This window comes from Ahaetulla prasina, chromosome 6 (assembly GCF_028640845.1).
Source record: "Ahaetulla prasina isolate Xishuangbanna chromosome 6, ASM2864084v1, whole genome shotgun sequence".
In the NCBI taxonomy this organism is placed as follows: Eukaryota; Metazoa; Chordata; class Lepidosauria; order Squamata; family Colubridae; genus Ahaetulla; species Ahaetulla prasina.
In genome coordinates this window covers 21,778,034-21,790,515 of record NC_080544.1, presented here as the reverse complement: position 1 = coordinate 21,790,515, position 12,482 = coordinate 21,778,034, and the positions used below count along the sequence as shown (strand labels likewise).

The 12,482-nt window shown below is 40.2% G+C and overlaps 1 protein-coding gene across 2 annotated transcripts; it reads left to right on the top strand.

Annotated features, from left to right (window-relative positions):
- The first annotated feature begins 812 nt into the window (after positions 1-812).
- AIFM2 (apoptosis inducing factor mitochondria associated 2) lies at positions 813-12,400 on the top strand. 2 transcript variants are annotated; one of them, XM_058187689.1, is made up of 9 exons: positions 813-1,273; positions 2,135-2,329; positions 2,926-3,041; positions 3,115-3,234; positions 4,943-5,035; positions 7,784-7,892; positions 9,962-10,114; positions 10,945-11,145; positions 12,022-12,400. In XM_058187689.1, the coding sequence occupies exons 2-9, from the start codon at positions 2,155-2,157 to the stop codon at positions 12,174-12,176; spliced, it is 1,122 nt and encodes a 373-aa protein (XP_058043672.1). In that variant the 5' UTR covers positions 813-1,273; positions 2,135-2,154; the 3' UTR covers positions 12,177-12,400. The 2 variants fall into 2 exon arrangements, with proteins under 2 accessions (XP_058043672.1, XP_058043670.1); XM_058187687.1 differs by having other exon boundaries at positions 814-1,434.
- The last annotated feature ends 82 nt before the right edge of the window (positions 12,401-12,482 follow it).

Below are 12,482 nucleotides of genomic sequence, written 5' to 3'. Positions count from 1 at the left end.
TCTGACCTTTTCCCCGTATTATTCGCATTTCTATTTTTTTTTTGTCGAGTACATATTAGATAATACATATAAGTATAAGCATGAATTGAATACATGAAATGGATACGAATAAAAAGGGACTAAAAAGGGACTGGCATAATAGTTTTAATTTTAAATTGGGGTTTTTATTGTTCTGGGTTTTTAAAATTTTTTTATAATTTTAAATTTAAACTTTTAATTATCAGCCTTTTTGTAATCTGCTAGGTTTTAATTGTTGGTTTTAATTGTTTATGTATTGTGTTTTATCTTTGGCTGTACACCGCCCTGAGTCCTTTGGGAGAAGGGCGGTATAAAAATTTAATAAATAAATAAATAAATAAATAAATACATTAGGACAGGGACAGTAGGCACGCTGGTGCTCTTATGCACGCCCCTTACAGACCTCTTAGGAATGGGGTGAGGTCAACAGTAGACAGTGCAAGGTTAAAGGTTTTGGGGTTTTGAGGTTTTGGGATGAGACCACCGAGTCAGGTAGTGCATTCCAGGCATTGACCATTCTGTTGCTGACGTCATATTTTCTGCAATTGAGTTTGGAGCGGTTCACTTTAAGTTTGTATCTATTGTGTGCTTCTGTATTGTTGTGGTTGAAGCTGAAGTAGTCATTGCCATTTAGTCTGCATCCAGACCAGGGCTCTCGAACCTTGGCAACTTTTAAGACTTGTGGACTTCAACTCCCAGAGTTCCTTTGCTGGCTGAGGAACTCTGGGAGTTGAAGTCCACAAGTCTTAAAGTTGCCAAGGTTCGAGAGCCCTGATCTAGACTGAAAGTCTTGAGGCGATCACCAGGGGACAATCAAGAGAAACGCCCGTCGAACTCCGGGCTATCTAGTCGTTTTACAGAGATCGTAGCCTTCTCGTGCGAACCACGACCTTGTGCACCGTTCACAACCGCGGCCAAAAGCTGCCTTCAAAACTGGAGACGCGGAAAATCTCAGCTACCTCCTGGGAAAATCCTGGAAGTTTCGCTTCCGTTTGAGGCTGCGATACGCCAGGGGTCCGCTAGATGGCAGAGCAGCGCTGAAAGGGAGGAGAGGTTTAAACGCCACGAGAAGAAACTACATAATAAAGTCCGTTGCTTGGCGGCTTCCTCCGTGGGGCTAAAAAACGAAACTAGGAAAGAAAAGGAAAAAAAGTCAGATCAGCCTCTTCCAACTTTCCGCGAGTCATTCCGGAAGCTGCTTTCGTGGAGCGGTTTGGCCTCGCCTGCTCCGCACTGGGGGAAAGCGAGGACTTCGGCAAGAGCCCTGCGCTTTTCTTCTCCTTCTTTTTTTGCAACGCAACTTTTCTCTCCGACCGGCTCCGTTTCTCCAGGGGAAGATCGCGTGGGAGAAGCGCCCTGTCCTCCCGCAGAACGTCCTGAGCCGGGGAGAGAAAACGCGACGGAGCTGGAAAGCAGGTGTGATTTAGGAGCCCCGCCTTGCGAGTTGGAAAAGCTCCTGGTCCGATCCACGGCAGAGGATTGTATGCCTCTCCGCTCCAGTTCCTTCAGTGAACCCCCGTGGCTTGGTTTGGGGTCCTACCCAGGACCCACCTCACAAAGTACAAGGGGGAGGGTCAATCTAAGCGAGCCATACTATGGTTGTGTGCAGAATCCTGGCTTGATCCGCGGCGTGGTCTTGTGTGCCTCCTCTGCTCTAGTTTCTTCAGTAAACCATCCTTGGTTGGTTAGTTGGTTGTTTGGTTGGTTAGTTGGGTTGGGTTGGGTTGGGTTGGGTCGGTTGATTTGGTTGGTTGGTTGGTTAGTTAGTTGATTAGTTGGTTGGTTTGGTTTGGTTGGTTGGTTAGTTGGTTTGGTTTGGTTTGGTTTCGGTTGGTTGTTTGGTCTGGTTTGGTTGGTTGGCTAGTTGTTTTGGCTTGGTTTGGGTTGTTTTGGCTTGGTTAGTTGGTTAGTTTGGTTGGTTGATTGGTTGGTTTGATGTCACACCCAGAACCCCACACCTAGAACCCCACACCCAAACTTCACAGTAAGACAGTAAACCTCACGGTGCAATCCATACTATGGTTCTTGCAGGAGTAAACTCAGCCAATGGCTAGATCAGCTAGAAGACGTGTGTAAGCAATGATCCCACATCACTGTCTCTTTCCTTCTCCTTCAGTTGCTGCTGTGTGATTCGGGATGGGATCAAAACTCTCCGTGGATGATTCTGTCCGTGTCGTCATAGTTGGAGGTGGCTTCGGAGGGATGGAAGCTGCCCTCCTCCTGCAGGATTGGGGGATCCCCTTCGTCCTGGTGGACATGAGAGATTCCTTCCATCACAATGTGGCTGCTCTGAGGGCTTCTGTACAGCGTGGTAACTATTCGTGTTTGGGATTTCCTTTGTTTCTCTTGAGCCGCCTTTCTCGCAATTCGGGACTCTTATCTAGATATATTAAATTATAATCTCCTTTGACTCTAATATGTTTGTAATCGCAAAGATCTGGAAGACAACAGTTGGTGAAAAGTTTGTTTTAAGAATAGTTGGGTAATCTCCGGCTTCATGGGATTGATTTGATGGTTCTCAAACGTTGGGAAAAAACAAATGAAATATCAAGGCAAATTAAAGTAGCAAAAGGTCCATTTATTTGTGTAGATTGGATTAGCGGTTCTCAAAAGGGAATACTTATACCACTAGTAGGACTCAGGAGAAGTTACCTAGGTGGGACACGTTAATCATTTATGCTGGTTTTATTTATGCCTTGAAAGCTTAGCATAAATGTGCAAATAATGCCGATACATTTCTCATTAATATTGTTTGCTGTTATTACTAGACATTAATTGATGAGGCTTAAGATATGAACATTTGAGATCCCATAGACTTTAGATGTGTTAAAAGTTTTCTATAGGTTCCTGACTCCTTGCTCTTTATGTACAATTAATTGATTCACTTTTCTATGCATAATTTTGTAGGATTTGCCAAAAAAACCTTTATCTCCTTCTCTGAGACCTTCAAAGAGAGTTTCCAGCAGGGCAAAGTACTTGGGATTGATTTGGAGAAACATCAGGTCCTACTGAACGATGGTAAAGTGAGTGTCCCTAAATTAAATGTGTTAATTGTGAAAGAGTAGACAACAACTTCATTCTAATATTCTTTCTTAGGTGCTTTCATTTTCTCACCTGATCCTGGCCACCGGAAGTGAAGGGCCTTTTCCTGGGAAGTTTAATGAACTTATTAATATGGAGATGGCTATTCAGGCGTATGAGGATATGGTCAAGGAGGTGGGTATGATTGGTAAGAAGTGAAAGGGGTGTTCTTTAGAACAGGTTCTGGAGAACTGGTAGCAGAAATTTTGAGCAGTTGGGAAAACTGGCAAATACCACCTCTGGCTGGCCCAGAGTGGGGGTGGGAATGGGGATTTTGCAGTATCCTTCCCCTGGAGTGGGGTGGAAATGGAGATTTTGCAGTATCATTCCCTTGCCGCGCCCACCAAGCCACACCCACAGAACTGGTAGTATAAAAAATTGGATATCACCACTGGTGTTCTTTGCTTGGTTTTGTTTTCCTGTGAAGTGTGTATTAGTAAATTTCTTGGTAGGGACCATCTGTGGCTGGTTTATGGTATTTATATAACGCCTGTTATTCATTCCAATAACAGTTTTCCTTAAAAATATATTTTAAAAAATATGACTTGGGCTTTCAAATTAGCCACCTCTTCTCATTCGCTGTGCAGATTTGAATCTTGGCCTGTGGTTAAGATTGCTAATATATTAGTAATATTATTACTGCTACTATTATAAGAAATTTAATTGGCCTTCTGCCCACCTCACTTGGAAATTTTCCCTTTTTTCTATTGGTATATAAAATATCCTTTCCTATTCTCAAAACAGCCTTTATAGTGGCATCCATCAAAAAGGATTAGAAGTAGGAATTAATTGTTTTTTTAAAGTGGGAGCATTTCTATGATGAATGGGCAGGGGGTTGGACTAGAAGACCTCCAAGGTCCCTTCCAACTCTGTTGTTGTTGTTGTTATTATTATATATTATAATGAAGGTAACATAAAACATATCAATTGTATGGGAAAGAGAATGGTTACTTAAATTACAGCGCGCATGCGCAGCCAGCAAATCAGTAGTAAACCGGTTCAGATTAATCTAATGCAACATCCACCCACCCAGTATTTGTTATATAAAGCATAATGCTTGCAGTTAGAATTTGTGAGAAAGAGCAGGTTAGACATATCTATTTGCCTTGGGAAGTTTGGACAATTTGGTTGAATGTAGAATAGATAATATATCCTGAATGAAGAAAAAATGTTTTTGATCTAGGCTGCTAAGGATTTTTAAGTATCAGTTCTCTTTCTTAGTTAGAGAAAGGATTCCTGTTGAAGTAACTTCTCTGAAGCCATGGGTTATCTGAAATAATGGAATCCTGAACAATATAAATACAAACAATATTTCCTGCCTAAGCAGGGGGTTGGACTACAAGACCTCCAAGGTCCCTTCCAACTCTGTTATAACTCTGTTATCCAACTCGGGTCTTCTCAGCAATGTCGGCTGGCGGCCCCCAGGGGAAGGGCCTTCTCTGTAGGAGCACCTATCCTCTGGAACGAACTTCCCCTGGTTTGCGTCAATTACCTGACCTTCGGACCTTTCGCCGTGAATTGAAAATGCACTTGTTTATCCAAGCTGGACTGGCTTAATTTTTTAAACTTTTGAATTTTAATAATTTTAATTGGGGTATTTTTATGAATTTTATGGGTCAAATTTGACGGTTTTAAATTTTCGACCATTTATAGAATATGTTATTTTAATTTTTGTTTTAATTTGTATATTGTACTGTTTTTTAATCTGGCTGTGTACCACCCTGAGTCCTTCGGGAGAAGGGCGGTATAAAAATTAAATAATAAATAAATAAATAAATAAATTAATTAATTAATTAATTCTATTCTATAACTCCATCTTGTTTTTTCTTTTGTGTCCTAAAAGGTGGAAAAAGCTGAGCGGGTGGTCATCGTAGGTGGCGGTTCTGCTGGGGTTGAAATGGCTGCAGAAGTTAAGACGACATATCCTAACAAAGAGGTACGAAGTAACATCCTGTCACTCAGTCACTGTGTTATTGTTCTGAAAGTTAAAATTCCTTATTATCCAGAGTCAACTCAGACTAAATGAACAGCTACAAACTCTTGAGTTGACAAAAAGAAGGGAATAGATTGGATGCATTTTTGAGATGCTGCCAATTATCATACATGTATGAATTATATCAATTCAGTTTCTAAAGCTTCTCGACTTTTATAAAATCTTAAGAAACTGTAATTTGGTTTACAATTGTGCTTGTCTAGGAATCTCTCTGGAGGCTAAATTTGTCTTTAAATGTGAACTCCATGTGGTATAAATGCCTTGTCAGAGCTTCAAAGGTTTGGGAAGAAGATACGGGAGCAAGCTGGAGGGGGTTTGGGTTTTTTAGAATCTGAGAGGAGTGTAGTTTTATTCATCTATATTTCAAATTTAGAATCCACCCATTTCATTCACAGAGCGACTCTGGGCAGTATATAGTTCAAATCATAAAACCCATATAAAAGTCGTATTTCAATGGAGACATTTAAGACAAGAATAGCATATTTGAAATTAAAAAGGGTTTTAACAGATCAACAGAGTTGGAAGAGACCTTGTAGGTCATCTAGCCCAACCCCCCCCCTCCGTCCAAGCAGGAGACCCTACACCCATGATGGCGAACTTATGGCACGCTTGCCACAGGTGGCACACAGAGCTATATCGGTGGGCACATAAGCTCAGCTCTGGCACGCATGCGTGCACCGGCCAGCTGATTTTCGGGCCTTCTGGGCCCACCAGAAGTAAGGAAACAGGCTGTTTCTGGCCTCCGGAAGGCCTGGGGAGGTGGGGAAGGCCCATTTTTCGCTCTCCCCAGGCTCCTAGAAAGGCTCTGGAGCCTGGGGAGGGTGAAAAATGGCCCCACCGTGCCATCATGTGTCAAAAGTGGGGGTTGTGCGGGGGGTTGCTCATGCATGCAAGGGGAGGGGCGGGGTGCATAGAATTATGGGTGTGAGCACCCCCGCAGTCCCCCTGCTTTTGGCACGCAATGGCAAAAGTTAGCCATCAGTGCTCTACACCATTTCTGACAGAGGGCAGTCCAGTCTCTTTTTGAAAGCTTCCAGTGATGAAGCTCCCACAACTTCTGAAGGAAAGCTGTTCCAATGGTCGATTGCTCTCATATCAGAAAATTCCTCCTTATTTCCAGGTTGAATCTCTCCTTGTTCAGTTTCCATCTATTATTCCTTCAGGTGTTTTGGAAAATAGCTTGACCCCCCTCCTCTCTGTGGCAGCCCCTCAAATATTGGAAGACTGCTATCATATCTCCCCTGGTCCTTCTCTTCACTAGACCAGCCAGGCCCAGTTCCTGCAACTGTTTCTTCGAGCCTCTGGGAGGGCAAAAATGGCCTCCCCAAGTTCTGGAGGCCCTCTGGAGCGCACGGGCTCGTTTCCGGCCTTCCTGAACTTCCATTAGGCCCGTTTTTTGCCCTCCCTGAGCCTCCGTGCTCTCCCTGCACTTACCTGCATTCAAAATGGGCAGCGTGGGGACTCCAAGGAGGGGAAGGATGGGCGGGGCCAGCCAGGAGTGGGATTTTTGGGGTTCTCCAAACTCCAAACTCTTCCAAAAAGGCCAAGAGAGTGGTCGGGGTGCTGCTTCTTTTCTGGGGCGAGGAGTATATTCCCAAAGGCTGGGAGTGACAGGGGAGAAGGCTGTCTTCCTACCCCCTTACTGTACTTCAACACCATTTCGCTATCTATTTACCAATCACTGACAACCAATTTTATTGTCATTTTCTCAAGCAGCAAGCCACTTGAAAAGAGTGATCAATAAAGAGTAGGATAGTTGACAAAAGCAAAAAAAATCTGATTTATATTTTAAAACTTGTGAATGCTTTTATCTGTACTTTGTTTTGGAATTGATAAATTTTCTGTGAACTCTTTTAAATGTCTGGCTTGGTAGATGCAATGCTATTCTTTAGGTGTCTGTATGCAACAATTTCTCTTCATTATCAGCCAAAAATATTTGGTAATAAAAAGCAAAGACATAGTTTGCAATGTTGTCAGGACTTTCTTGCTTACTTTCAGACTTTTTGGAAACATCTGGTCAATGTAGAATAATAATTATTTCATGTGTTCTAGCTACGTGATTATTTTTTTTACTTTTGGTTTGCTCCTAGTTCTGGACTATGAGCATGACTCATTATGGTCCTCTGCATGCCACCCAAGAGAGAAGTCTTAAAAAATATAGCTCCCCATATTTTACTTACTTTCAAGTAAAAATTTCTAGGACTGGAGGCTAAAACTTAATAGATGTGAATGAATGCTCATGTCCAGTTTTCCTGCTCTCCACTTTACTAATTATTAGTGCAATTCTTGTGAGTAAACTGAATTATAAAGGGACCTGAATACAGCTTCTCATGTAAGGCAGAAACATCCAATCCATTGTCTTTTTTGACTATTGGAATTTCTGGCCCGTAACATTTAAGCTTCATCTCTTCACCAAAATGTTGCAGAATTTGATGGACATCTGAATTTAGCTTCAGGAAAAACACTAGCCTTCTCACGGTGAAGTTACACCATGACATCTGGAAAATTACATGACTTTAAATGGCAAAAAAAGTATCTACATGGCTGGTTAGGGAATTCTAGAAGTTGAAATCCACAAGTTTTAAAGTTGCCAAGGTTGGGCACCCCGATCTACAATAATCTTGCAATATGGCAATGGATGTTTGCTAAATAAAGTTCACCAACTGAACATATTAATATTTATGTTCTCAGGTCACACTTATTCATTCAAAGATGGCATTGGCAGATGATGAACTTCTTCCCAGAGTCAAGGAGGCACTGAAGGAGACTCTTACACAGGAGGGAGTGCATCTCTTGTTGGGTATCAAATTTTGTTATTGGTCTAACATTTTTTCAGCATCGCTAAACCCTAAAGATGGCCTTTTCCAGTGATAGGGAACCTACATTAAGGTTGCCTGTCACTGGAGGCTCTGATTTTTGCTGTGCATTTAAAAGGATATATACTGTATTTAGGGGATGCGGTGGCTCTGTGGCTAAGACGCTGAGCTTGTCAATCGAAAGGTCGGCAGTTCAGCCGTTCAAATCCCTGGTGCCGCGTAACGGGGTGAGCTCCCGTTACTTGTCCCAGCTTCTGCCAACCTAGCAGTTCGAAAGCATGTAAAAAATGCAAGTAGAAAAATAGGGACCACCTTTGGTGGGAAGGTAACAGTGTTCAGTGCACCTTTGGCGTTGAGTCATGCCGGCCACATGACCACGGAGACATCTTCGGACAGCACTGGCTCTTCGGCTTTGAAACGGAGATGAGCACTGTCCCTTAGAGTCAGGAATGACTAGCACATATGTGTGAGGGGAACCTTTACCTTTTACCTTTATACTGTATTTGCCCTCTATGGGACTCAAAGAACATACAGTATCACTGACAGATTACCAGGGATTAGAGGCAGATTTATTTGACATTTTAAAAATTCTATTTTTAATACCTTGGCAAGAACAGAAAGAAAATGAAACGCTTTGAGCCTAAAGGCATAAAAAAGACATGTGGCATACAAACAATATAGCTTCCACGTTATTTTCTACCTAAGGTAGAATCCAGATATTTCTAGACTTTAAACTAAGGCTGTTTCTTATAAGACCTGTTGCATTTGGGTATGATGACCAAATTCAAAGTAAAGTACACCTTAGTCAAATGTAACTACTGTACATTTGTGTTTAATGTGTTTGCTGCTGTACATTTTATAGATTTGTAAGTTTATAGACTGATAGGTCCATCTTCAAATTGAGGCATTTAATGATGAAAAATATCTCTGCATGATGAAAATTATCTCTTTAAAACTGGTCTGTACGTGTTAGATGTTAAAGACCTGTTGGCAGTTCCATTTCATATGGATTGTGGGAGCCCAGGAAGAGATACAAGTTCTTTAAGGAGTGGCAACAACTAGGATATGCATGCTTGCACATGCTCGGAATACTTTTTTCCCTGTTGAATTTCAATAACTCTACAGTCATTAGATGTCCTAGTAAACTGCTTTTACATTGATTTTTTTTTTCTAGGCGAAGTACCGGTAAGTTAGAAGGGCCATAGAATTGATTTGTTTCCCCTTTTTTTTCCAATTTCGTGACATTTATCCCCTCTCTTCTGTCTTTGATGATACATCAGGAAGATCAAATGGAGGTGCGGCTGCACAGGTAGTCCTTGATTTACAACAGTTCAGCATTAACAACGGCATTATAAAAAGTGACTCATGACCATTTTTCACACTTAGGATTGTTGCAGAATTCCCAGAGTCATGTGATCAAAATTCAGGTGCTTGGCAACTGGCATGTCCGGGATGTGTGTGTGTCACATCACATTTTGCAATTTTCTGACAAGCAAAATGGGGAAACCAGATTCACTTAACAACTGTTGTTGTTCACTTAATTGCAGGGATTCACCTTAACAACTGTGGCCAGGAAGTTTATAAAACAGAGCAAAACTTCGCTAATGGCTGCCTTGCTTAGCAAGTTTGGGGTTCAATGGTGGTTGTAAGTCGAGGACTACCTATAGTTGATACTCCTGGATTCAAAACTTTCTCTGTTTTTTAATGATCACCTTTTTTCTTGCTTTGTCTAAGACCAACAGAACTCATAATTGGCAATGCCTTGCCATCTACTTTTTCCATCCTAACAGGATAATCTAATCCACTGCTTTAATTTCAATTGCATCAGCTTAAGCTGTTTGTTATATTTTGCATGCGTGAAGAGAAACAAATTGCTTTGCTTTATAATCAGGAGAGTCAGACAGCATTAAAGGATGGAAATCTGAATGTTTTTAATTAATAGAGAATTAAAATTAATCAACAAGCTCTTAAGTTAATACCTTAAAGCCAAAGTAGGTATTATACTTTCAAAGTTCAGTGAAATGCAGTGTCTGCTTTTTGGTTCCCCTACTAGATCAGAAAGTTTCTAATCTCCATATGCTGTCTTTAAACCAATTCAAGGAGAACATGATGGTGAAGACTGATAAAGGTACAGAGATTTCTGCTGATCTGGTCATTCTATGCACTGGAATAAAAATAAACTCCTCAGCATATAGCAGCACATTCAGTAAGTTAATTTCCCTCTACCTTTATTCTGCCCACAAATTTCTTAATTATTGCAGATTCCACATTCTATTTCAAATCCTAGTTCTCATTCTTTATCAGTATTTCAGTAATTTTTTTTAAATGATTGACTATCTTTAATTTTAATACTGCAACCTCTTTAAACCAACAGTTGGAAGATTATTCACATGGTTGGCTCTTTCATGAAATAATTTTTTTCATTGCATATATGTATGTCGTGGCAATATTATATGCACGTAGCTTGGTGTTAAATGCAATAAGGTTTAAAAGCCAGTTCTGAGTTGTGGTTAAGGCACTAAGCAGGAAAGCAAGAGACCAGCTCAAGTTCCGCTTTAGTCAGCTGGCTGACTTTGAGCCAGACATTCTCTCTCAGTCCAGTCCACATTACAGGACTGTTGTTGTGGATAAAATAGGAGGAAGGTAGTGGATATGTTTGCTGATTTATTTGTACAAATAAGAAAAAGCGGGATACAAATAAATAAAAGCATTTACTTGAGCAGATGTATGTATGTATGATGTATGGTCAAAGGATATAAAAAGAGCATGATCTTTGTTTAAATAGATATGCTGATTGTGATTCATGATCCAGCACATTTTTCAAAATTGAGACTTCCACTGAATAAAGTAGGCAAGCAAAATAATTGCCGTAACCATTTTATGTGTATCTCAGACTTCCTCTTGTTTGGAATACAAATAGGGTGTTTTTTTTTAATACTACAAAATCAAAAGGACAATGACCCATACAATACCAGTACATGTAGCTTTTTGTTAGCCGTTGACATTCATAGATGACTTCCTTGTATCCGTGCTTAGGAGACCAACTGGCAAATAATGGTGCTTTGAAAGTGAATGAGTACCTTCAGGTTGTGGGATATGACAACATCTATGCCATTGGTGACTGCTCAGATGTGAAAGAACCAAAGATGGCGTATCATGCTCAGCTCCATGCAAATGTTGTGGTGACCAATATTATCAACAATCTGACTCAGAAGCCTCTGAAAACCTATAAACCAGGTCAGACTTCGAATGACATCTTTTGTGCTTTTCTGAAGCGTATATCCTTAACTAAAATGCCACACAAGTATTTCCCTGTATCTAAATCCAATTCTAATAGTATTTTGAAGTTAATATCGCAGAGAGATAATTAGATCTGGTACACTCTTGTGTTGTTTTGTACAATATTTTTTTCAGTTTCCTAATCAGGATGGATTTTGTATTGTAAAATAGAATAATCAATACGTAAACTAATTGTTGGCATGGATTAGTATACTCTAGTGTTTTACTCAGTATTTATAGAAAGCACTGCTATTTACTGAAATAATTATAAATAGCATGTAGCGATTTTTTTTTAAAAAAAGCAATATGTCCCCCTTCCCCAGAAATAACTTCTAAGGTTCTAAAGAGAAAATTAAAATAGGGGCCGGATAGCTCAGGCTGGTACAGCCTGTTATTAAGAACACAAAGCCTGCAATTACTGCAGGTTCAAGCCCGGCCCAAGGTTGACTCAGCCTTCCATCCTTTATAAGGTAGGTAAAATGAGGACCCAGATTGTTGGGGGGGCAATAAGTTGACTTTGTAAAAATATACAAATAGAATGAGACTATTGCCTTATACACTGTAAGCCGCCCTGAGTCTTCGGAGAAGGGCGGGGTATAAATGTAAACAAAAAAAAAATAATTAATACAAACACTAAAGTTAATAGAAGTATTCTTGGTGCTTCAGTCTAATATCTTGGCAACCTCCTGAAAAGTATTAATCAAGCCTAATTTTTTAAAAAGAAATTACACAAGCTTTCCAACTGTGGAAACTGAGATACTATAGCCAAATGTACTCTGGCAAGTCCAGATGCTGAGTCAGCGTTGTGTAAATAATCTTGTGTTTCTTCTTTAGGATCGCTTACCTTCCTGATCTCCCTGGGAAGTAATGATGGAGTGGGACAAATCAGTGAATACTATGTAGGACATCTTTTAGTGACTGTTCTCAAAAGTAAAGATCTTTTCATCTCAAAAAGTTGGAAGAAGATGCATCAGCATATGCCATGCTAGAAATGGAACTGCCATAAACAAAAACAGAATTGATGGTACCTGTGATGAAGTAGTAATGTGTATTTTGCCTCTATTAAATAATAATTACCTTTAGGAAACTAAGCATAAAACCTAGTTTGTATCAGTTGATCTTGGCAGAAACTGTATTTTACATTAGACTTTGGAGTTGGTTTGTATGTTGTTAATCAGCTAACATGGATATGGTAAAATTGATCTGAATTAAATTTTGAATGGAAGAATTTATTATCATGCAAGTTTAGAACTCAAAACAAAGTTTAGGCTCAGAATTTTTCAATTCCAGATATA